We start from the raw sequence: 26344 nt of genomic DNA, 5'->3' as shown, positions 1-26344 counted from the left end.
AGTATCTTGGGTATCTAGGATATGGGTGAGTAATTTATTATTTGCTTTACCTAATTATTACCTATTATCTAATTATTGTTAGTTTCTACATTCTAACTTTAAGTCAACTTCTAACTTGAAGAACACATCAGCACACTTATTTTTGATTACTATGAAACACTTTTGATGTCATCAGTGGAGTTGCAGGTACAGTCTCCACTTAAACAAAACCAATCTCACTAGGTCTTTTGATCACTTTCACATTATGGTTTTTGGTGTCATTCTGTTATTTGATTAGTGGAGGGAAGGAACAATGAGGAATTTCATTCCAAACAATGCAGATGGGCAACTTAACGAAATGTCCAAAGCATGAAGTTAAATGACTTATCCAAGAAGACACAACAAGTATCTCAGAGTCAGATCTTAAACCAGATCATTCTGATTGGAAGCTAATTCTCCATCCACCATGCCAATCTGCATGTTCATTTGCATAATTAAAGAGAAATTCAAAGAGTAAAAGTGACCTTAATTGATATTTGGATGTACCTCTTTTCTTATCAATATAGTATTATCTCCAATAATACGGAATGAAACCTATCTAGTATCCTACTCATCCTATGAGACTCTTGTCCATGTCTTCCTGTGAATTCATCCACTCAATATGACGAGGGAAGAGGTCTGTGGAGGAAGAGAAGAGAATTCCCTCACAATCTATTGGTATGTCATGAATCTGAGTGGAATATACAACAGTCTGCTGATTATCTTTCCTTCTCATCACACAGGATCGTAGTATTAGAATTAGAAGGTCCCAAGAGATCATTAAATCCAACACCCTCATTTTACAGATGAAGAAGCTGTCATGAGATAGTGCTTTCCCAGGTCCTGACTCCAAATTCATAATTCTTTCCACCATGGCACATCCATAGCCCATTTTTTTCTCCTGCATTTTATTTCTGAGTATATTCTTTTCTCTCTTTTTGTTTTGAATCAGGAAATTGTCTGCTTTACTCCAATTTTCTAAAAGTTTTAAAATTTTCTTCCCTGAACAGGTACATTTAACTATATTGAAATATGACAATTAAGCATAAGAAAAGTTGAAATACCTTTCTCGTCACTTTTTCAGCTCTACATCGCTTTCCCCAATGAGTTCTGAAATACTAACATAGTAATTGTGTTCTATATTTAAGAGTGTTTCAGAAGCAGGAGAATGGATTACATCATGGTAGACATCTGCAAAATCTTTACCCCAGCTTGGCTCTTCAGGTCTTGCATGCTCTAACATAGTCTCAGCATAAGTTTTTGTCCATGCACTTATCAATTGGTGTACATCAACTTCATCAGATTTCGAAGTTTCTAGTGCAGCCTCAGCTTTTCTATCATAATCTCTTAGAGATTCTTCCTCTGTAAATTGATTTAGAGATTCTTTTATGTTATTTTCTATGAAGCAAGGTAAATTGTGGATAAGTATCAGGCATCCATGCAAGTTACTTGGGTTCTCTTGAACAGGAAATTTCAGAGGGACTGTTAACTCAAAGATTGGCTTCCTACATTGAATTTATACACAAATTCTTTCTCAGTCACAGAATTTCTCTTGGTTTGCTTTCATTTTACCTGGTGCCAGTGTAGCTGTCATTTAGATTGTCCTGCTTTCTCCACTACCTGAGCTGAGTCATACATTCTTCTCTTACAATATTTTTTATTGGTAATATGTTGCATCCTATTCATGTCCAACAAATGCCTCTCTCTTATCCTTTAACGGATTCTCAAATTTACTTCGGAGGCTGTGATATTCTAGGTGCATTAGTCATAACAGCATCTCCAGAATAATACTATTGTTTAGAAAAGAAGGCCTTTTGTTTCAGAAAGATATGAGGTATTGTGTAAAGTACTGCACAATTTCTCCAAAGCAATTCACCTTTGAGGTCCACCTGAGCTACCTAAATCTCATCTGTGACTCCAAGAAGCTGTAGCATGCATAGCAGCCACTTCCCAGTAAGCTGTTTTGGCAGACAGACTAAACTAATGTAATGGAGGGCGTCTGAAACTCCTCGATGAGTTGGGGGGGGATGATGATGAAAATAGCTGAATCAGGTACTCTGGACTGTGGAGCACTTAGAGCTTGTTTAGCCATCACCAAAGTTGCCAAAAGTCATGCATTGCTCTAAAGCCATTAGCAGTTGACTTGACTCTGTCTTGCCAATGGGTCATGATAACTTTGGAAGAGAGAATGAGGATGACAATTTCATGCAACTCTGACTCACTTAAATCTAATTTATGACAGAATCAAAAAACATCATCCAAACCACTTTACCATTTAGACTATTGTATAGAGAAATCACCCAGAGCTCAAAAGGGGGTCAAATGAAGCAATACAGAGACACCCTGAAGGTCTCTCTCAAGAACTTTAGAACTGACTGTACAGAACGGGAGACACTGGCACAGGACCACCCAGCATGGTATGCCCTTAACAGAGCAGGTGTTGCATTCTCTGGGCAAGGCAAAAGTGAAGTACTTCAAAGGAAACATGAGATATATAAGTTTAAGATAATCACCTCAGGTGTTCACATGGGCTATTTGTGCCCAACCTGTGGCAGAGCATTCCAAGATCATACTGATCTGATCAGCCATAGTTGGACATACTGTAACTCATTTCTAACATAATGATGTCATTTTGGTCTTCCTCAACAAAGAAGGACAAGAACCAACCAACCAACTACCAATTCTGTGTCCATGAGTTCATAATTCATCTGCTATATTTGACTAAGATATATATATAATATACATATATGTATACTTATGAGTCAACTCCATCTATTCACTTACATGTCATAGTCCCAATAACAGATATTCTTTAACTATTTGACTTTTATAGTGTGGAAAGTTAAGCCAAACTTTTAAGTGTTTATGAATTCATTTTGGATACTGAAAAATGTTCCTGGGATTGCTACAATCAGGATGATATTACATGAAAACATGAAGAATCCTTCCATTTGGACACTTATACTGGCTATCCTCCAAGATGATGGCATAAACCCTTGGAAAAATACAAAAGCACCTAACTCCTTGTTCTACACTTCCTTTTATATTAAAAAATGTCATTTACAGAAGCAAAAATGATGGAGTACAAATCTCTTTTTGAAAATGACCTTTTATCACTATAGCATGAGACTTGGCACTTATTTCTTTTCATAAGCCCAAATCTTTTAGGAGTTTCTCAACAATTTCCCTCCTCAATTCTCACATGTTCCTTATGGAACAAGACAATGATAGTGTCCCCTTTCACAAGTAAATTACCTTGATCATTATAGATAACCAAAATGTCAGTCACCCACAAAGGTCTGGAACAGAATTGGGTAATAAAATGCAAAATATTCTAATTCTAAACTGCTAAGCATATCTAATTGGCAAGAGAAGTTCTCCATTATACCTAATTATCACATTATACTCCTTAATCTCTCTTCTAGACAGATAGAATTCTAATTCTAATAAAAAGCAAAATGCTTAGCACTCAGGAAAGGTCATTAATAACACACAGTTTGATATGGAATATTCTCTATACCAAATAGCACATCCATCCTCTGTTTTACTCCTATTACTATGATTTGAAAGTTTCATGATCCTTAAAGATCTTCAACTACAACTTCATTGTTTTACAAAGTAAGAATTTAAGTTCCAAAAAGGTTAAATTGCTTTTCCAAAATACACAACTTCAGTCTGACTCTGAAAATTTTCAAATGTGTTCTTCTTCTAAGACCTAAGACGACAAAACCAATGCATACAATGGAAAACCAAGAGGTATTCTTGATAAATTGAATGCAAATAAAATTTATTCCATCCACTTTAACAATATTAGCAATTAAAATCAAATTCATATTATTTCTTGATAAATAAGGACTGGGTACTCTGTCCTTATAATATAAAGTTTAACAATGACAACAGAAATTATTAATAATACATATGCTGCTCATATATGTTCTCTAAATATAAATATGATCATTGAACTTTGGAGCTCATCATTCATTTGTAAATGTGTTAGGGTACAACATGCTCCTTTCTAAAATAAAACAAAAAATAGAATGGCAGCAGTTGTAGAGGGTAGAAAGTTAGCCTTGGAGTCAGGACAACTTCAGTTTAAGTCCTATCTCTGACACCTATTAGCTATGGAATCAGACACAAGTCAAATCTTTCAATACCTTCAAGCAAACTTCTAAAGCTATGAATTTCAGATCCACAGTAGATTGCATTGATGGAGAGATTTTCCACACCGAGAATGCTCTAGAGTGAAAAAACAACTCTAGACCAAAAAAGATAAGCAACGTGCTACTTTTAATAAACTGCCTTGCAAAAGATTTAAGCAAAAGACTATGAGGATCTGTCATAAATAATATTAATTCTCTAACAAAGTATAATTGTACATTCTATTATGTAGAGGAAAGGATAATACAACACATGTTATACAAATAATAATAAACTCTAAGAAATAATACCATAGTAAATACTATACAATAATAAAAACTATACAAAAATTTAAAAGAAATACAAGGGTAGGCAAAAGAAGACTAGGAAAGTATTCAATAAGGAAAAGAAAGCTTTATGGGTATCATAGAAAGAGGAATAAAAGTATAAAAATGTAGTCTTGTATTCATCAAAGCAAACAAGTCTTTTGCACTCTTTAGAGTTATTTGTCATCCTAAACTTGTTCCTTTGATCCTAGTACTAATGGATTTTTAATAGTGTATTTATCCTTAATGGTAGTCAAAAATGCATAAGTATTATTAAATTACCCTGGTAATTTTTAAATTTTCATTTCAATCATTATAAAGTGGAAAATTGTTTTACAAATACACAGGAGAACTAGATGTTTTCAACATATTTCAAGTCATAAGAATTCAAGTTATTTGAGGTTCCTACATTATTTTTGAATTCTTACAGTTGTGTAATTCTTATATCAAAGGGCACCTATATCAAAGGGCAAGACTGCCTTGTTTCATGATATCACATAATATTTCACCTTCTCAACATACTTAACCAACAAAGGATGGTGAAATGTTTTCCACATTATATGAGTTACATGAAAGAAGCCTGACTGGGGGCAGCTAGGTGGCACAGTGGATAGAGCACCGGCCCTGGAGTCAGGAGTACCTGAGTTCAAATCTGGCCTCAGACACTTAATAATTACCTAGCTGTGTGGCCTTGGCAAGCCACTTAACCCCATTGCCTTGCAAGAAAGAAAGAAAGAAAGAAAGAAAGAAAGAAAGAAAGAAAGAAAGAAAGAAAGAAAGAAAGAAAGAAAGAAAAGAAAGAAGCCTGACCAATAATATCTACTAAGTTGTATTCTCCCAAAACCTATAAACCTTTCATTCAATTATATCTCCATAAAAAATCATAAATAGCATAAGTATTCAAGAAAAAATTAACAAATATATAACTAGCTTTATGTAGACCATATGGTCCTGGAGGACAGGAGCTAGATTATATAAATCTATGCATCCCTCAGCCTACTAGTTTTATATATGTAGGATCTTAGATTTATAGTTGGAAAACATCACAGCAATCATCTAATCTAAAATTCTCATTGCAAAAATGAAAAAAATTAAGATGTAGAAAAATTCAGTGATTTGCACAGTCACAAAGAAAGGGAATAATATGAGATATAAACTCAAACACCTAATTCAAGATCCAGCATACTTTCTATTAGACTCCAAGATCATCCAAGTGGCAATGTTTCAATAGCTCAAAAGAAACATAAAATGCACAAATTCAGAGACATCTCCATCCAAAGTGAGTTCATATGTACTTTTTATACCAGATTTGTGGTATAACCTTCCAAGCTCATATTGGTATGTTCAGTCACAATCTCAGACACAATGTACATTTACCCCCAACATATTGATGATATCATTTTGGTCCCTTTCAAATATGAAGGACAACAACTAAGCAACTTTCTACAGAATTTCGTTTTCTCTATGGCAGGTGCTCAATGAATTGTCAATAAATTAATTGTTTTCTTGTAACCAGGAAAAAAATTAGTTTGTAGAAATGCTACTTGTATTCTCTCAACATTAACCGCACCCTCAAAAAAATACCTAATAGAATGGTTCTAAGCAAATGAACAAGCTAGGAGAAATGAACTATCTATTCATTTTTTATATCACCCCAATCTCACTAAGTTTTATCAGGAGGCCTTAAATAGTGAGAAAGCAAAGAAAATGCTTTTCCTCACAAATAGGTAGAGACATTCAAGTATATCAGTGTTTTTGCTACAACTACAAAAAGCTGAAAGATCATCCATCATCTTTTGCAAAAACCACTGGAGTCAAATGAAAAATAAGGTCTGAAACACATTTCTTCTAATTGACTCATTTATGTTGAACTTCATCTATTTAGCAAATTGTCATTCATTTCCATTAAAATAGATACATATATATGCTATTGCATGCACATATTGTTTGAGGATACCATTGAGAAATGATGTTCATTAAGATATAATATACATTCATAGCCATTAAAACACATATATATATACTATGATTGCATGTGGTAATATAATATACATGTGTTTCAAAAGGGTTTTATATATACATATATATATATATATATATATAGTTTTGTATTTAAAGGACATGTAAGTTGTAGTTGCTGTTGTCCATCATTCATTCTTGAAAAAAGCCTACAACATCAAGAGAGTGATTCCTTGACTTAGAAGTGAATTGGATTCAAATGAGGCAAAGCTGAGCAAAGTCATCAATCCCACTCTCTCCTCCAAAGTCATAGGAGCCCAGTGGCTAGACCCAGTAGGTCAAGGCAACTGATACACACACACACACACACACACACACACACACACACACATATGTGATATACAAACATATGTTTGTGTATATATCAAGGACCTTCCTTAAATAAATGCCATTTCTTAATTGACTTAAACCAAGTACATAGCTTTTTCTGTTTAAACACACATTAAATTGATAAATGGAAGCTGTAAGAGTCTCTCAAGACCTCTTAGGACATCAATATTTTTCATGGGCAGAGGTTTATTAACTTTATTTATACACTGACTTTAAACTCTTAAAAATGTCCAGCCTATGCAATGTGTGTTCTGCAAATGGTGGAAAAAAGGGAACAAGTCATTACCATGATTATTTAAAAGAATTATGAAAGCACAATCAGATCAACAGTTATGTTCTACCTTCAATCATCTTAGCTGACTGTTGGAAAGGGAAGGAACCAAATAGTCAAACCACAAAAGAAACACAAGAAGGGCAAGTGTTGATGAAATAAACAATTGCCATTTTTACTATTACTGCAAAGCGACCTACCAACAGATTCACTTCTCTCTCTTCCCTCCTCAGTCCTACTCAAGCACTAAGCTATGCTAACCAATAACAAAAGTAGAGCTAAAAGGGATAGAAGGGATTGTGAGGAAATGCCCATTCCAACATTCTCTCTTCTAATCAAGCTATTTCCATATTTTCACACATAGAAGAAGAAGGAAGAAGAAAGAGAATATACATGAACTGACAACAACAATCATCAACATTTATATAGCACTCTACAATCTGGGAAATACTTTACATGCCTAATCTCATTTGATCTTTCTAATAATCCTGTGAGGTTACAAGTATCATTTTATAAAAATTTTAAAAAAAGAAAGAAGAAACAGGCTCAGAGAAGTGAGGTGATTTGACCCTGTATACACACAATAAATAAGTATTAGAAGTGAATTTGAACAGCAGTTTTCCTGACTCTATATCTAGCAAACTAGTCACTGTATTGTTGTTGTGTGTTTTTTGTTCTTGTAGAGGATCATTGACATATACACTGACTATAAACTCAAAAAAAAGGTACATCTTATCCAATGTGTGTTCTGCAAACAGAGAGAAAAAAGGGAACAAATCATTACCATGGTTATTTAAAAAAATTATGAAAGCACAATCAGATCAACAGCTATGATCTACCTTCAATTATCTTAGCTGACTGTTGGAAAGGGAAGGAACCAAATAGCCAAGCCAAACCACAAATGAAACACAAGAAGGGCAAGTGGTGATGCCATGATATACTAATGAGTTGGATTTGAGGGAGGGTTATGCAAAGTCACCAGCCTCATTTTCTGTTCCTGAGCTATTTATACTGGTTATAAAAAGTAGGAGAAAAAGAAAATGGGGTAGTTTTCAAAAGAGATTTGGCATATACTGATCATCTCCAAAGTCTTTCTAAAATCTCAAAAGATAAGCAAAAATAGTTAAAACAATCATTTACATGTAAAATATTCATCTTAATAAAATTTGTTATAATACAAATGCATTTTATGTTATATTTTTTCTTTTGGTTTTTTCAAGACAGTGGGGTTAAGTGACTTGCGCAAGATCACACAGACAAGTAAGTATTAAGTGTCTTAAGCTGGATTTGAACTCAGGCCCTCCTGACTCCAGGGCTGGTACTATATTCACTGTACCACCTAACTGCCCCTGCATTTTATGTCCAATATGTGTACTTGCAATATATCTGAGTCCCCTTAACAATCAGTATATGCAGTATTTTTGCAAATATTTATATTTTTATTTATAAACTTTTATAATAGTTTTATAATTTTAATTACATAATTTACAATAAACTTATAATTTATTGATTATTTTATCTTTGTTGTATTTATGTATTCTGGTTATATGCAAAATCTATTTTATGATTCTATCTTATACTTACATCTTGGCCAGTAAGATTACCCCTAATTACAACATTTTTCCATGTGAAAATAAAATCTGCTTTTCAGAGATCCTCTTTCAAGAGAGTTTTCAAAAACATTGTGGCGAAGATTAGAGATTTAAAAGGGAAGCTTGAATTTCCTCTATTAAAAAGGTGAGAGATAGACAAACTCAAACCCTTCGACTTTTGTAGCCAAGTCCAAAATTATGACTTTGGGCCAGGATATTGGACTTGAAGCTAGAGAAGGTGTTAGAAGCAAGCCCCAAGAAGGTCATTTCTGTGAAAGAAAGGAAAATCTGGAAAAAAATTTGGGTTACACTGTGTAGTAACTAAAGATAGAGGCAAAGATAGAAGAAGAAGGTTTGGAAAGCTCAGTCTAAGATAACGAAAACATCTCTTGCTGTCGATTTCTTTTTCCTCTAGGAATGGTTTAGTTCTTCATAGATGCTCTGTTTTACCCTCCACACTGAAAACATTCTTCTTCTATTTATTTTTAGCATCCCACTGGAAGCTGTTTTCTCAGGACACCTCCCCCTAAAGCCACTGTTCATTTGTGTGGCTTAATTACACTCCCAAAGACAACTGTTAAAAAAATTCAAAGACAATTAAGTGTTAGGGAAACACTACAAGCTGCAATGTGTGGTTCGGCACATGCTTTGTTAGAGCATTTCACCACAAATCCAAGGAGAGCCTGGCAGTCAAACAAATAAGTCCTTGGCTTGTGGAGCGTGTGAAATGAAGCACAAACAAACAAAAAATACCTGGTGAGCTCTTCTTTAATCTTCAAAGGTTCATGTGGGTAGAATTTCACTCTAAAGCACATGGTATATGGTGGATGAGCTGAAACATTATAAAAAAAAAAGCATGAGAATAGCAGCAAAGAACATGGATTCAAACACAGGAAAGGCTGTCTTGATAGACTAGCCCATGAGATGATTAGCAGGGTAATAACAGGCATTGCACTCAACAAAACAAACCCACCAAAAAAATCAAATATGTGAGAGGAAGCCCAAAGCAAATGCAATTCTAGTCAGTCAGCACATACATAACTCTTCACTACATAGCTCCACCTAAGCAAAAGGACATCACAAAGTAATTTTCCCATCACATCCTCATCAACCTCCTCCCTGCCCTACTGGCCAATCCCACATCTACAAATGAACTGTATGGAACCCCCAATTAGAGTTTAACCTAGTTACTGTGAAGTAGAAAATATCACTGGACATGACTTGTTTGAGTCAACATGTGTAGGAAGATGGAATGAATGAATCCTAAGAGTAATCATCTAATTATAGCATTGGAGCTGGAAAAGACCTTAGAGGTCACTTAATCCAATCCCTTAAGTTTAGAGACAAATTAAATGAAGCCTAGCGAGCTTAAGACAGCTAGCTGCCAAGGTCACAGAAAGTATGTGGTAGGGTGGTAACTTGAATCCACGATCACTAACTCAAAAGTCCAGTGCTCAAAAACCCACTCCATGGGTAAGTAATCTATTTGTGCAGAAATTAAAAGAATGATTTTTCAGAATCAAGTTAGTCATACAAAGACTAAAATTTTGAAAATACAGTATTATAGAAATTCATCAAAGACCTCAGGATCAACTCTCCTGAAGCAGTCATAGCTAATTGTGTATCTTCAGCCAGTATTTTTATAAATCTCATATAGTACACATGAGATTTTTAGCTTTGTTTATTTTATTCTTTAGTAGGAAAGCCCTGGGCTATCAGATCAGTCCCCGTACCTCTTCATGCAACAAAATATTGAGAATGGGAAGAGGGAAGTAGGGAGAACAGTGATCATCTATTATCCCTGAACCATTGTCATCGCCATTGTCATCATCATCATCATCACCACCACCACCATCATCATCGTTTTCTCCTTTTCCTCCTGCTGCTGCTGCTGCTCCTCCTCCTCCTCCTCCTCCTCCTTCTTCTTTTTCTGCTACTGCTACTACTTCTGTTTTTGCTGCTTCTGCTTCTTCCATTTTAAAAAACTATTTGTGACTCTCTTTTTTCTCATGGTTATAACTACCCACTAATTAATCCACCTCCTTCTTCTCCCAATAGAAGCCCTCCCTTATAGCAGTTATAAGCAAAAAAAATCAACATATAATGGCCATGTCTGAGATCTGTGTCTCATTCTACATTAGGTTTCCTTTCATGATAAGCTTTTGTTTTTAAATCACCACTAAGATCCTAGAATCATCATACTGTAACTAGAAGGGACCTAAGGGACCATTAAATCCAACTCTCTCATTTCTGGATGAAGACACTGATGCTCAGAAATGTTAAGCAACCTGTCCAAAGTCAAACGTGTTATAAATGTCAGAAATAGGATGTAAATCCAGGGTCTCTGAATTCAAAATCTGTGTTCTTTCCAATGTACCATACTGTATCCCTAACCAGATCTTTGATATTCAGAGAATGAATAATAAACACATAAATGTGGCTTTATTATGTAAGGAAAATTGCTCATAAAATAGTCTGCTAAAAAAACATTCAATTCATAAGAGCCCTCATTATCATTCTAGCTGCCTCAATAAGGGTGCATGGTTAGAGAACATAAAACTCAGACCCTGTCATAATTTCTAGGTCCCCTTCCACCAGGATCCATAATTTTTAATACTTCACAGATCTATGGTTTAAGTATATACATCAAAGGTGCTGCATCAATGGTGATCACAACCTTGTGTACCTTAATCATTTATTGTTATTAATTCATGTATAATTTAGAGCTGGAAGTTACCTTAGAGACCATCCAATGCAACTCTTTCATTTTTACAAATGAGGAAAAAGCTACTAAGAAGTTAAGTGGCATATTTAGGTAATACAACTCATAAGGGTCTGAGGCAGCATTTAAACTCAAGTCTTCCTGATTCTAAATCCAAAGGCCTAACCACTCAATAATATCATGAGACCTATCAAGTGCTTTGGTCAAAAAGAATTTTGATGAAAAAAAGAATTGGTTGGAGGGGGCCAACCAATAATGTTCATGAGCCAATATAAACTTAACTAGGCTAATCCTCCAGTGACAGAAATATAGTTGTTCATCACTAAAATCCTCTGGAGTATAGTAAAACCACTAGAGCTTATGTTCCACAAGCCTTGAGAATGAATGATTATCTCTAGGCTATGATGCAACACCAAGGTAAGATATAAGCAGATTTCATAAACAGGAACATTGAGTCTTTATAGGAAAACAAAAAAGTCCTCAATTCATTTGAGTTTTTTCATGCCATCTAAAAATACGATTTAACATAAAATTCCAACAATCCTCAGCAATTAGAAAGAGCATTCCTTTATATCATGCCCAGAAATACAAAATTGCCATCACTTTTACATGATTCAAATGAATTATTTCTTTTTTCAAAATCCTTGAGCCTAGGCTTCCAATCCTGGATCTATAGGTACTTTTCCATTTAATGTATGAGAGAAGAAAATCTTCTGGCTCTTAATGAATAAATTGTAGATAAGAATGATCCTAAGTCCTCTCCTAATCACTTATGAATTCTACTCTTTTTTTGTGATTGTAGCATTGTGAAGACAATGAAGCACAGAGCAAAAATGTGAGGAAGAAGAAAGGAGAACTTTTAAAAGAGGCAATAAAACAGAATTCTGAGAAAAGAGCTGAAATCAAATAAGAGAATTTATTTCCCATGGCTTCAGACATTTACTAGCCATGTGATCCCAGGCAAGATGGTTAATCTCTATTTGCCTCAATTCCTTCAACTGTAAAATAGGGATTATAATATTATTACATCAATAATATTTGTAAAACATTACATATATATATGTAATATGTATATATACACATATATGCATATGTGTATATAGCTATAGATATATATAGGTATATATATATATATATATATATCCATCTTCCAAATTGACTTTGATCCATATTAGAATAGAGAACAGGAGTCAAGATTTTCCTTGTATGTTAAGCTTATTACTCAGGGTTACTCATTCTAGAACTGAACTCCCAGCTGGAGGCAAACTCAGGAGTTCAGTGATCTGAGCAATCCAAAACTTTCTGTCCAGATGGCATCAATTAGGATGCTTTTCTACTCAAATAAGTTTTTTAAAAAATGACAGTTATTAGCTTTGGTCCTCCCTGAAGCCTTGAAAAAGTACTAACAACTGAGAAAAGACAATTTTTAACTAAAGAAAAAAGACAGATTTTTATGAAATGATTCAATTTTTCCCAAATTAAATGCAATAGCCAAATCTTAAATACCATGGTCACATATCCTATATTGAGAGAACTTATGAGAACTTATTATAGCTCTACTGAAGGCAGAAATTAAATGATAAAGTTGTGGTTCAGGTAATAAAGGGATTTACAATATCTTTCCTGCTTTTGATGTGCTTAAGAATGGCATTAAAGTCATATACTGAGTCAAACTTATGTTCCATTCAGTCCAATATCCTTTTTGTCGGTGGCAATAGAGAACATCTTGTCTATAAATGTAATAGATGCCCTCAGTGACATCATTCTCAATAATCAATGATAGGTCACCTGATATATCTTAATGATTTCTTTATACTCTTTCACCTACCATGCAAGAATTTTATCTAGACTTCTAGTCATGATGGCTCACACATACCTTCTCCAACAAAACCTGAAAATAGCACAATCAGAAAAAACAATCACAAAATCCAATGAAAACCATACTAATTGATTTCTTCTACCCCCCCCCCCAGAAATACACAAAATAGCCCACAGTAATAGCAAGGAGGTTGCTAGTGTAGACTATCTAATATCCTCCTAGAGAAATCAGAAAAGACCCAGAGACATATGTAGCCTACCAGGCTCTCTCTCTGGAAGTAACAAGGACTCTCCTGAGAAAGCTCAAAGGAGGTTGTAAGCTTACAATGGGGGTTCACCCAAGGAAGCAGAAGTTATCTATCAGGCATGGTAGCAACCAGTGGAGGTAGACTCTTACTAGACATACAAGAGATCCAGGTTTCTAGAGACACCACAGAGGACCCTGAACATTCCATGCTCTGAACCTCAAGGATGCAGAAGGACCAAACACTAGGAGTTAGAAATGAGCACAAAACGTTGGGTGTTCCATGAAGAAATCACTCAAAGTCAATCACAAAAAAAAGCATGGCAGAAGCCAAAGTGTGGCCTCAGCACAAATCCTCTAATCAGGAACTAAAGTTAGAGAAATGACTAAACCAAAGACCACCAAGTATAAAACATTATCATAGTTTTGAAGATTTCCAACAAGGAAAAAATAACTCTTTAACAACTGGAAACAGATACTCAAAAAAAAAAAGATTTTTCTCAAGGACTATGTGAATAAACATAGAAGAAATAAAGCAAGAGGTAAAAAATAAAAAAGTCTTGATGGAAAAAAACTGGAAGGAGAAAAAATAGCTTAGAAGAAAAAATCAATCACCAAGTCTGTCAGCAAGCATTTATTAAGCCCCTACTATATGTGAGGCACAGTTCTCAGCATTAGAAGTGATAAACTGTATAGAAGTAACAGATATTCTTAAAACAAGAAGAAGCCAAGTAGAATTTGATGCCAGAAGAACAAGAAATAGTAAAAAAAAATTTAAATAAAAGAAAAAATCCAGAGCTTCTTAGTCAAAGAAAAAATTGCTGAAAGCATCCACAAAAAAGGTAATTCAGTTACCAAGAAAACAGTCAGGATCTGGCTACTTCACCTGTAAAAAAAAGAAGAAATCTGGGAATATAATATTCCAAAAAGAAAAAAAGATTATCAATTTAACACAAAAAATAACTTACCCTGAAAAGATGAGCATCATCCTAAAAAATCAATTTTTAATGAAAATACTGTCCTAGCAGACACACACACGCACACACACACACACACACACACACAGAATGAAATAATTCCTACTCACAAGTTTACTTCTAATGGAGGAGGCAACATGTACAAATATAAGTATAAAGAGAAAAAATATAAAGTAAGTAAAATCAGGGGATAGTCTGAGAGGAAGGTCACTAGCAGTTGAGGGGATGAGGAAAGGTTTCTTGTACAAATATCAAATTCTTAAAAGATATCAGTAACTGTATTCTTACCCAGAATTGAGTGCATGAACTGAGTATTAAAGAAAAGGAGCATTTGGAGTCAGAGGATGAGAGAGTATATGTGCTAGAAATGGAAGATGGTTAGTGCAAAAACAGAGAAATGGGGGCAGCTAGGTGGTGCAGTGGATAGAGCATTGGCCCTGGAGGAGGACCTGAGTTCAAATCTGACCTCAGACACTTAATTATCTAGTTGTGAGACCTTGGGCAAGTCACTTAACCCCAGTGCCTTGCAAAATTCCCCCACCCCCCCCAAAAAAATAACAGAGAAATGGACAATGAACTGTGAAGAACAGAGAGAATACCAATTTAGACTGTGGGATATGGAATAAGGCTAGTTCCGTGAGGCTAGAAAGGCAGGTTAGTGCTAGGTTGTATAGGGTTTTACAAGCAAAACAGAAAAGCTAATATTTTAACTTATGAGAAATAAGGAGGCACTGGAGTACATAATGAACAGGACTAACATGGTGAGACCTGCATTTAAGGATAACTTTGGCCACAGTGGGAAGAATGGAATAATGGAATTGATCGATTTAAGACATCAAGGCAAGAAATGATAAGGTCCCAAAAGAAAATGGTAGCTAAATGAGTAATAAAACTCAAACTTTCTCTATTGATCCATATGGGGACTACTTGAAAGCAAAGACTGAGGTGCATTCACTCATCTTCCCATAGGTTGGTATGCTAAATGAATTCGTTTGTTCCTTATTCTGTGATGAGAGATGAGAAAAATGAGGTCTCAATATTTCATGATCCATACTTTGAAATAAACTAGCCCCTTCCTGAGAAAAATGGAAGTGTAGCATAAACAGAATAATGAAGAAACAGCAAGATTTTACAAGTGATTATGTGGGATGAAGGAGAATTATGAGTGAACTTTGGAAAATAAAAGAATGATAGTGTCTTTGACAAAAATAGGGGACTTTGGAAGGTAGAAGAGGAAGATAATGTCTTTTTTGGATATGTTGAATTTTGAATGTCTCCAGGACATAAAGTGTGAAATGTCCAATTGGGGAAAGGTGATGGGGGGGGGGCGAGTTTGAAGTTCAAAGGAGATACTGGGGCAGCTAGGTGGTGCAGTGGATAGAGCACCAGCCCTGGAGTCAGGAATACCTGGGTTCAAATCAGGTCTTAGACACTTAATAATTACCTAGCTGTGTGGCCTTGGGCAAGCCACTTAATCCCATTTGCCTTGAAAAAAACAAAGAGAGAGAGAGAGAGAGAGAGAGAGAGAGAGACAGAGAGAGACAGAGACAGAGACAGAGACAGAGAGACAGAGAGAGACAGAGAGAGACAGAGAGAGAGACAGAGAGATACTAGGAATGGCTATTTTAGATAGATAGATAGATAGATAGATAGATAGATAGATAGATAGATAGATAGATAAATAGATAGAGATAGATAGATAGATATACATAGAGAGATCTGAGAGTAGTATGCATATATATAAGAGCAATATGCAAACTATATATATGAGAACAGTATGTAAGCATATATAATATCTATATCTGAGAACAGTATGCATGTATATAGATCTGAAAGCCATATGCATACACACCCTATATATATAAAAAAATTTGCATATATTATATATATACATATCTGAGACAGTATGCGTAGCCATTATTTACACTTATGAGAACTGATGCAGTGATGAAGAGACAGAATGTACCAAGACAAGGGTAGGAGCCATTGATGAGGTTTGGATAATGAACAAGGAGAGGAGACTGAAAAGGAGTGGTTGGACAAATAGTAAGGGCATTAAGAGAAAGGAGTGCCATAAAAGTCCAGAGAGAATAGGGAATACAAGGAATTTCCTGGACCAAAACTCCCTTCATTTTTTAAAGAAATGAAAAAGATGCTTTGTAGTGCTAACAAAAGTCAAAAATATAACTAAAACTGTTTAAAAACAAAAGTCAAATTCTTAAAAGATATCACTGTATTCTTACTAAGAACTCTTTGCCAGCTCCTTTCCCACCACCTCATCACTTAAGATTGTGTATGACCTTTAAGCACATCCCTTCATACACATGGCCATGCCAAGAACATGTACTCATTTTGGATCCAAGCTTTTAAAATTCTAATCCATCCCTTCCCCAAGTAGTTCTGGGTCATAAAGGGTAGAATATTAACCCGAAATGAGGCAGGGTAAAGGCTTTGTCTGAAAAGTGTTCGATTTTTTTCATTGCTACACACACACACACACACACACACACACACACACACACACACACACACACACACATATAGTGTCTTGAATGAATAAGTAAGAATAACCTAATTCCTGTAAACACAGACACATTATGATGACTCAAATAATTTCTATTGCCCAGAAGTATACTGTAGTCAACTTTGTAAAGGTTGCCAAAGTCAATTGTCAAATTTTCAGTGTAAGCATTTACCTTTCAAGAAACCTCCAAACACTACAAATCAGGGCTTAATTTATTGTTTTGTTAATTGTCTAGACTTAAAGAAAATGATGAAGAAAATGTCATAGTGCAGATTAAACTTTAAAGTGTGTCTAGTACTTTTTTTTTAACCAGAGAACCAATTATTAAATATTTACCAGGACACCTTTGCCAGTATCCTTCTACCAACCCTATCTCTTACTTTTTAAATGCAAATATTGTTCTCAGAATACCTGACAAGCAGCAGAAAATATAGTGGAAAGAATGATACTTGAAATGGGGGATGACATGGTTTAAAAGTCTCTGATTTATACTAGCTGTGTGACTATAAGTGAGTCACAACACCACAGTTTAATTCCTGTAGTATATAACTCACAAAGTTTTATGTGAAGTTCCTTGCAAATTTTAAAGTATCATGTAAATATCATTTATTACTTTAATATGTCAATGGATTTGTAATCTCATTGATAATTATTTTCTCCAAAAGTGAAGATGCCATCTGCCATCTGCCTGACTCTTAAACCTTGCCACAGCGGTTCATCCAATGTGATGGGCAGTTTCCTCACTTTTCTTGATATTGTGCCAGTGCCAAAAATGCTTCTTCCTCTCCTTTTTTCTCAAACATTTCTTTGGTGATATCCTTTATGCTTCTTCTTTGTGCCAGCCTATTTATACCAACATCTACCATTACCCTTAGCATGTTCCTTAATTTCAATTGAAGCTGCTGTATTTTTTGACAAATTTCAGAGGTATCAAACTCAAGTCCACTGGTCCACGAGTGTGGCTCAACCAGACTAAATTATAATTGTAATATGTTCCACAAAATAAATTAAATACAATTTTAGATGGTGTTAATTTGCGGTTTTCCAAGTCAAGATGCAGCTATAGGGATGATTTATATTTGAGCATGATATTGACTATTACATCACTGGAAGAATATTCACATTAAACAGTTGGGCTTTTGCTTCAGAGAGAAATTTGAAGTCTTTAAAAGAACTCTGCAATTTCCCAAAGGCCATTCAGCCCCCCCCCTTTCTTTAGTTCAATTTTGGGACCAGTTCATTGTTCATTTTCAGTGTCTGCCCATTACATATATATTTGCATGTATCTACAGATGCACATATGTGTATTGTGTAATGAGATAAGCATGTAAGTTATTATTACTTAAATTTTCTTTCCAGATGTTCTTCTTTCTAATTTTTTCTAATTCTACTCTCTACTCTCATATCCCTACTCCTTTGTTCTTTCTCTCCTTATTTGTAACACCTATAATCAACTCATTCTTTCCCTCCAACAAGTTTTGCTAGTGTCATTAGGTAGTTAACCAAAACAAAATCATTGTTATTTTTAATCCCTCTATGGTGACTACATTGAGATAGGGACTAGTTAATCACAGTTGTAAAGTACCTTAGTTTGATTAAAACACTTAGCTTAATAATTTAAGTCTCTTCTATAGGCTTTTATGCCCTTACTAGATTTGCATAACCTAAGATGCTATAGGATTGGTTAGTCTAGCCATTAATTTACTCAAAGTCATCTTGAATTTTAAATGTTCAATTTTTTTTAAAAAAGGAGGCTTAGTATCAGAGGAAAATTGATTTGAGAATCCTGTATTTCATCTTTAACTTTATAATACCCTAAAATCTTCTTTGTTTTTTCATATTTGTAGAAAAATCTTGAAAATTTTGAATTATTGGGTTTTGGTATAATGGCTTTCTTAATGACTGCTTGTAAGATCATCTTGCTATTGTATTGCTGGAGCCTGATATGGTTGGAAAAAACTGAAGCTTCAGTTAACACTTATTAGCACTCATGAATTTTGTCAGGTGGCAAATTATTTCTATTTTTTTATATTTCTGGAAATTTTTCTTACATGATTTCCTGAAACTAAATGGTCATAGTCTTCTCTAAATAGTTTTTGGGAAGTCTGTAATACCTCATTTTCTTCTCCTTGATTTGTCCTCCAAATGAGTCACTTATATCATGAATGCTTCCAAATATTTTTTAATTTCTGTATTTATTTTTCAGCTTCTACTGTTTCTTCTGTTCTCCAGTAAAACAATTCTACTTTTCACTAATCTATCATTTTATTTAAATTGTCCTGAATGTTTCTATGCTACTGTTTCACTGCCATTTTATAATCTAATGCTATAGTCATTTTAGTCATTTCTTAATTTCATCTAATAATATGTTTGTTCAGTATAATTTATACTAATTCCCTTAGTTTATTATACCTTGAGAAAATTTCAATTTTGTTTCTGATGTTATTGTTGATATTATTTTTGGTATAATTATCTTCTAGTACTTCTTCCTCTACCTATTTTAACCCATTATTTAACCAATATTTATCAAATATTTGGGGGAAACTAAGTGACAAACTGGAGAAAATTCTAGGATCTGGAATCAGAAAGACCTGAGTTCAAATCTAGTTTGTCTCAGTTTCTTTAAATTTCAAAAAGTAAAATAAAATAAAACAACCTAACAGGGTTGTTGTGAAGATCAAGTGAGATAATACTTGTAAAAATGCTTAGCATAGTCCTTGATCAATAGGAGGTACAATATAAATAATTGTTCCTTTCCCCATCATCCTCAAATAAGCATAGGCAAGATCACTTGGCCAGAGATCTTAGGAGAGGGTCTGTTCAAGAAAAGATTCTCACAAAGAATCATAAATTATTTCAAAGAGAAATATTAGGGAGAGGTATTTAAAGATACAATGTCTCTTCAAGAAGCTTTCTTTTCAAGGATTTCAAGTCAAAATGGACATGCAAAAAACATGCCAAAAAAGAGATTATAACTAAGGATGAACAGAAAGACTACTATGGGATTAAAAGAGCAGAGTTAGAAAAAGTAACACCCAGAATGAGCTGAGGCTTTTTGAAAAATATGAACAAAACAAAATGATTTTTTTAGATATGTTCTAAACTTGGAAGTAAATAAAGACTGTATTCACTGATTTGATATGGAAGGAATAATATTTAACAGATGATAGGAAGGAATGAAATATACAACTTCCATTTTATTATCCTTTTTTCATCAAAGAGGACAATTTTTAGATTAGAAAGGTTAGAACAGAAATGGACCAGAGCAGAGGTTCTTAACCTTTATGTCCATATGTACCCAGTTCCCATTGTCAGCCTGGTGAAGCCTAAAGGACTCTTTCTCAGAACTGATGTTTTTAATCGAAAGAAATGCTAAATTTCAGTTAGAGATTAGTAAAAATATGGATGTAATTTTTCCCATCAAAGTCCATGTTATGAACCCAGAGGGAATTGAAGTACAGTATTGGAAAGGAAATGATAAGATTTCCCAGCTGCTATAAATGAGAACAATTTTCTTGGCAAAGAGGAATTACATCCCAAAATACTCAAAGAGACTTGATTACTGAATCACTGTTTATAATATTTGAGAAATTATGAAGGATAAAAGATATGCCGAAAGAGTAAAAGTTGTCTTAAATTTCAAGATGAAGAAAAAGTAGATTAGAATATATTAAAAACCATATACTGATGAAAGTTGTGAGTGACCTTTACATTTACTAATTATGTGATCTAGAACCAAAAAACTTAACCTCTATCTGCTCATTTTCCTTCACTGTAAAATGGGGTTCAAAATATCGCAGGATTACTTCCCAGGATTATTGTGAAGATAAAATGAAATAATATTTGTAAATATTTAGCCTCATCAATACTTAGCCTTATCCTTCTTTTTCTTCTTTCTGCACAATGTGATTAGTAATACCTGCCCTGTTTACTTCCCTAAATTGCTATGAAAATCAAATGAGATAATGGATGTAACAACTTTGTAAATTGTAAAGAGTTATACAAATATAAGGTATTATAATTATCTTTCAGGGGAAGCATTTGTCTGAAGTTACACTTAAGACTTTGGACCTCAGCTTGTTGAATCATTTTAGTCGTGTCCAACCCTTTGTAATACCATTAGGGTTTCCTTGGCAAAGATCCTAGAGTGGTTTGCCATTTCCTTCTCTGGCTCATTTTACAGATGATGAAACTGAGGCAAAAGGGGCTAAGTGACTTGGACAGGATCACACTGCTAGTAAAATACCCGAGGCTGTATTTGAACTCAGGGAGATGAGTCTTCCTGACTCCAGGTCCTGCTGCTCCAGGACCTCAGTTTCCTCAGTAACAAAATGAGCGAGTTAAACTAGAAAATCTCTGTGGTCCCTTTAACCTTTCAACCTATGATCATTTATCTGAAGAATTCCAAGGAAAGGAACTCCTTCCCATACCCCTGACTCCCAAAGAACACAGGCAATTTCTCTGTAACTTATTCAAAGGATTATAAATATAGACCTGGAAGGGATCTCAGAGTCCATCTACTCCCACTCCCTCATGTTATGAATTAAGAAATTGAGGTCCATAGGTGCTCAATGACTTTCCTAAGGACCTTAAGGTAACTAACAAGTATCAGCCTTCTGAAAGCCTCAGAGAGTAGACTAGGACTCTAAGAGCTGGTGATCCTCTCATATGGTCACAGATTTTAAAACCGGGAAATTCTGACTCTGAGGTGGGGTCTCTAGGTATGATGTCTTGTGGCCTTTCATTCCTATTAATTATTCATCATCCCATACAAATTGAACTCTTGCTCCCCTACAGGAAAAAACCTCAAACCCAAAGGTCAAACAACCCCAGAGGAAAAGAAACTATTATCTGTCTTACCTCAGGAACTTAAATATTATGTGCTTAAAAAGGTAGCTAACTGACATTGCATAGAAAGTTTAGGAACAAGAATACATCTTCATTAAAGGAAGAAATTGCATTGCAATGTCAGAGTTTCCTACCAAAATATAATAATTTCCAGGAAGTACTAATGTGGAAACCCACCCACAGCATGACCAAAGTATCTGTATTAAATGTGAGTCAACCCTGTATATTACTCTCTATTGGCCTATATTTGCATACAAATGTTATTCCTAATCCATTTAAGATGTTTGGCAATACCTCAGGGCCAGTAAAATATAATATGGATGCAACCTTAACTATTGTGCCTGGATAATTAGGGCTCAAATATCTCTCAGACAAGATGAAGCACACGGGTTTCTTTTCAGAATAAATAGGGTTTTCTTCTACCACAGCCTCTGATCATTGTATATAGAACGATCCTTCAATCCTACCCAAATGAATTAATCTTATTACTTCCAATCCCTCCAGAAGTTTGTTGTTATTTTATAATAATCATAATCAGAAAAAAGCATTTCACCAAAAAGAAAAGAGAAATCCCTTCTCTTCCAGGTTTAGGTGTAATGTCCCAAAATTATTAGTTTAAGTTGGGAGTAAACTACACTAAGACTTTTGAGACATATAACATTTTTTTTTAATTTCCTTGTTTCCCTTACACCTATTGGATTGGTTAAAATAACAGAAAAGGAAAATGATCAATGTTGGAGGGGTGTGAGACATAGCTCTCCATTCTGGAGAGGACTTTGGAATTATGTCCAAAGAGAAATAAAATTGTGTATACCTTTTGATCCAGTAATACCACTTCTAGATCTGTATCCCAAAGAGATCATAAGAAAGGGGGAAAGTCACACATATACAAAAATATATCTAGCAGTTCTTTTTGTAGTGGCAAAGAATTGGAAGTTGATGGGATGCTCATTAATTGGGGAATGGCTGAACAAATTATGGTCTATGAATATAAGTACTATTGTTCTGTAAGATATCATGAGCAGCTGGACTTCAGAAAAGCCTGGAAAGACTTGCATACTGAGTGAAGTGAGCAGAACCAAAAGAACATTGTACATATTAATAGCAACACTGAGTGAAGACTAACTATGATGGACTTAGCTTCTCTCAATAGGTTCAGTGATCAAAGACAATCCTGATTGAAAATGCCATCCATATCCAGAGAAAATCTAGCTAATCTGAATGCAGAACAAAGCATACTCTGTTCAGTTTTTAAAATTTCTTTTAGGTTTTTTCCTTTCTTCCTCATGTTTTTTTTTCCCTCTTTTGTTCTAATTCTTCTTTCACAACATGACTAATATGGAAATATTAGCTAAATATGATTGTTCATGTGTAATCTATATCAAACTACTCATTGTCATGGGGAGGGAAGAGAGAAGGGAGGGTGTTATAAAAATATGGACTTTAAAAACTTACAAAAAGATAAATGTTGAAAACTATCTTTGCATGTAATTGTAAAAATAAAAATAAAAATTGCTTAAATTTGGGAGAAACATACAATTTCAGTCATGTCCAACCCTAGAGTGTTTTGCCATTTTCTACTCCAACTCATTTTATAGATGCAGACTGAGGGAAACAGAGTCATACAGCTTTTACATGTCTGAGGCTAGATTTGAACTCAGAAAGATCAGTCTTCTTGATCCCAAGTCTAGTGTTCCTTCCTCTGGATGACCTATTTGCCCAAGACCCAGAAAGGACTTTAAAGATGAATATTGGGGCGGCTAGGTGGCACAGTGGATAGAGCACCAGCCCTGGAGTCAGGAGTACCTGGGTTCAAATCCGATCTCAGACACTTAATAATTACCTAGCTGTGTGGCCTTGGGCAAGCCACTTAACTCCACTAGCCTTGCAAAAAAAATGAATATTTAGTCCAACCTTTTCATTTGATAGACAAGTATACTAAAGGTGCAGTGATTTCCTTAATGTTACAGAGCTAGGACCAGAAGTAATCAGACCTAGGACATCATTCTTTGCACTATGCAACCCAACATTTTGATGATTATTTCATGCATTAGTACAAAGGACTGAAAATAGCTTCTATAATTTTACTTAAAACTCACCTATCCGTGTGACATTCATATAAGTGGTCAAAGTCAATTATTTCATTTTAACATGATTATCACAATCAGTCAAATTATTATCAGGCTTCATATCCCTATGAATGAACACCACATTATAAATACTTTCAATTGAGCAGGTGAGACTTACCTCACCTGAATGAACAATGTTAGATTTTCTAGAAAGGGGACCATTTGATTTAATAGACACATAATTTCACCTCCTATAATATTGCCCATTACAAAGTACAAATTGTCTTCATTTTAGAAAGATTAACACTAACTGTGAGACTCTGCAAATTACTTAAGCTCTCTGGGACTCAGTTTCTTCATTTGATAAATGAGAATGATAAAAAAAGAACTCTTTTATAGCTGTTATGATGACCGAATGATTGCTATATCATAATTAAAGCTTTTTGCAAACCTCAAAGTATTATATAAAAACAAGCTATCATTAGAGAAAAATACTAGTATAGTGTCTTGCATATAGGTTTAGAGTGATTCAGGATCAGAGGACCACAGACTTTGTGCTAATCTGAACCTTAAATGCCTTCCCAAAGTCACATTCAGTCATAACTGGCAGGGCTAATGCATACTTTCTCTCTGTTTCTCTCTGTCTCTCTCTCTGTGTCTCTGTCTCTGTCTCTGTGTGTGTGTGTGTGTGTGTCTCTCTCTCTCTCTGTTTCTCTGTCTCTCTCTGTCTGTCTGTCTCTATCTGTCTGTCTGTCTCTATCTGTCTCTCTGTCTGTCTCTGTCTCTCTCTCTCTCTCTCTCTCTCTCTCTCACACACACACACACACACACACACACACAGCCCACACTTCCTATTCTGTTTAGACTCTCTTCCCTATAACATGCCTGAAATATTTCTTCTGAGAACAAAACGGAAAATATATTATTCTTTTTTGCCAGACCCTAGCCCCACAACATTTTCAGTATTCTTGACAGTGGTGGTTTGCTTATATTTGCAGCCTCATATACACTTCAAATACCCAGGATTGGACAACATTTTCATATCAGTGTGGTCCTTGCTTCAAATCATTCAACCTGACTTTTGCCGGCTGCTTCCTTTAAAGTGTTTTCCAAAACTCAAATGAAAAATCTTGGGTGTCAAGACAAGGAAAGATGTTTCTCACTATTTTCCTAGGTCTAAGGGAGGAGGAAGAAGAGAGAAGAGAGCTAGTGATCTGAAGTTCTGAACAAGAACGGATCAACGTAATGGGAAGCACAGAGGGGGAACCTTTCTGTCATAGACCTGAAATCCTACTCCCTGAGTTAAAGGGATAAGAAAATGAGTCAGTTGAAGACTAATATCTTGTAACTTGACCCAAACCAAGTCTATCAGAAAGAAACCCTGAACTGATCTAAGATCTAACCCAAGTCTGGGTGACTGACAGAAAGCCTAACAGAAGTGAAAGTCAGTCGAAAAGAAAAGTAGAAAAATGTAAGCCTTAATTACCTATAGATAGTATCTAGAATCAAAATGAACACTAAAGATCCCTTTAGATTTTAAACTTGTCCATTTAATTTGTAACTGTAACCTCCTACTTGTCCAAGCTCAGTATGATTCCTTATAGTTAATAGTATGACATGAAATAACTATAATGATAACTGACATAATATAATATGTAATATAGCATAGTATGACAGTATAATTTAATATATACTATAGTCTAATATGATATGATGATATATAATATAATATAATATAATATAATATAATATAATATAATATAATATAATATAATATAATATAATATAATAGGTAGAATGTAGAGTGATATAACATGATATTACATAATATATAGTATAATTAAATATAACGTAATATTCCTTTTAAAGTCCTAGGGGAAGGTTCATCCTATTTTCCATAAGGAAAGAAACAGAAGGAAAAGGTTAGATCCTTTCACCTGGAGCAAAAAGAGTGAATAGTCCACTGGATCTGGAATCAGGAAAATCTAAGTTCAAATCTGACATCAGACCCTTACTAACTGCGTTTCCCTGAGCAAGTCACTTAATCTCCATCTCTCAGGTTCTTCAAATGTAAAATGGGAATAATATTAAAATCTCCCAAAGCTGTTGTAAGGATCAAAAGAAATAATATTTGCAAAATGCTGACATAGAGTAGATACTTAATATACATTTGTCTCCTTCCTTACTTTCTGTCAGGGTTTGGATAAATGAAGGATCTAGACCTAAGGAAGTGTCAGCATAATTCATTAAAGAAAAGTTAGTTCATCTTAGTATAAGTAAAATTTTCTCTTCTCTTAAAGAAAATAGAGGTAGAACTGATCTGGAACCAGATCTATGATTTTAATTGTACAGGAGGACACTATCTTTCAATGTAGGCTGCCATTTTCTCTGTAACTTACAGTCTAATTGCCTAGAAATATAGGTAAGTTGATTTGACCAGGGGGAATCA

The 26344-nt window shown here is 34.6% G+C and overlaps 1 protein-coding gene across 19 annotated transcripts in view; it reads right to left on the bottom strand.

Moving 5' to 3' along the window:
* Positions 1-26344, bottom strand: part of FRMD3 (FERM domain containing 3) — a 329113-nt gene that overhangs the window by 127247 nt on the left and 175522 nt on the right. For 17 of the 19 annotated variants that reach the window (XM_074196651.1, XM_074196656.1, XM_074196661.1 and 14 more), the window contains one exon: positions 9447-9525. In XM_074196651.1, the coding sequence (XP_074052752.1) occupies positions 9447-9525 (79 nt within the window). Of the gene's footprint in view, positions 1-9446; positions 9526-13243; positions 13909-14332; positions 14352-26344 lie in introns of those variants that run through there. The other 2 variants (XM_074196670.1, XM_074196669.1) reach the window with 2 other exon arrangements.

The sequence above is a fragment of the Macrotis lagotis genome, chromosome 8 (assembly GCF_037893015.1).
Source record: "Macrotis lagotis isolate mMagLag1 chromosome 8, bilby.v1.9.chrom.fasta, whole genome shotgun sequence".
NCBI classification, from domain to species: domain Eukaryota; kingdom Metazoa; phylum Chordata; class Mammalia; order Peramelemorphia; family Peramelidae; genus Macrotis; species Macrotis lagotis.
The sequence above is the reverse complement of the archived record's forward strand: the minus strand, read 5'-3'. Positions and strand labels throughout refer to the sequence as shown.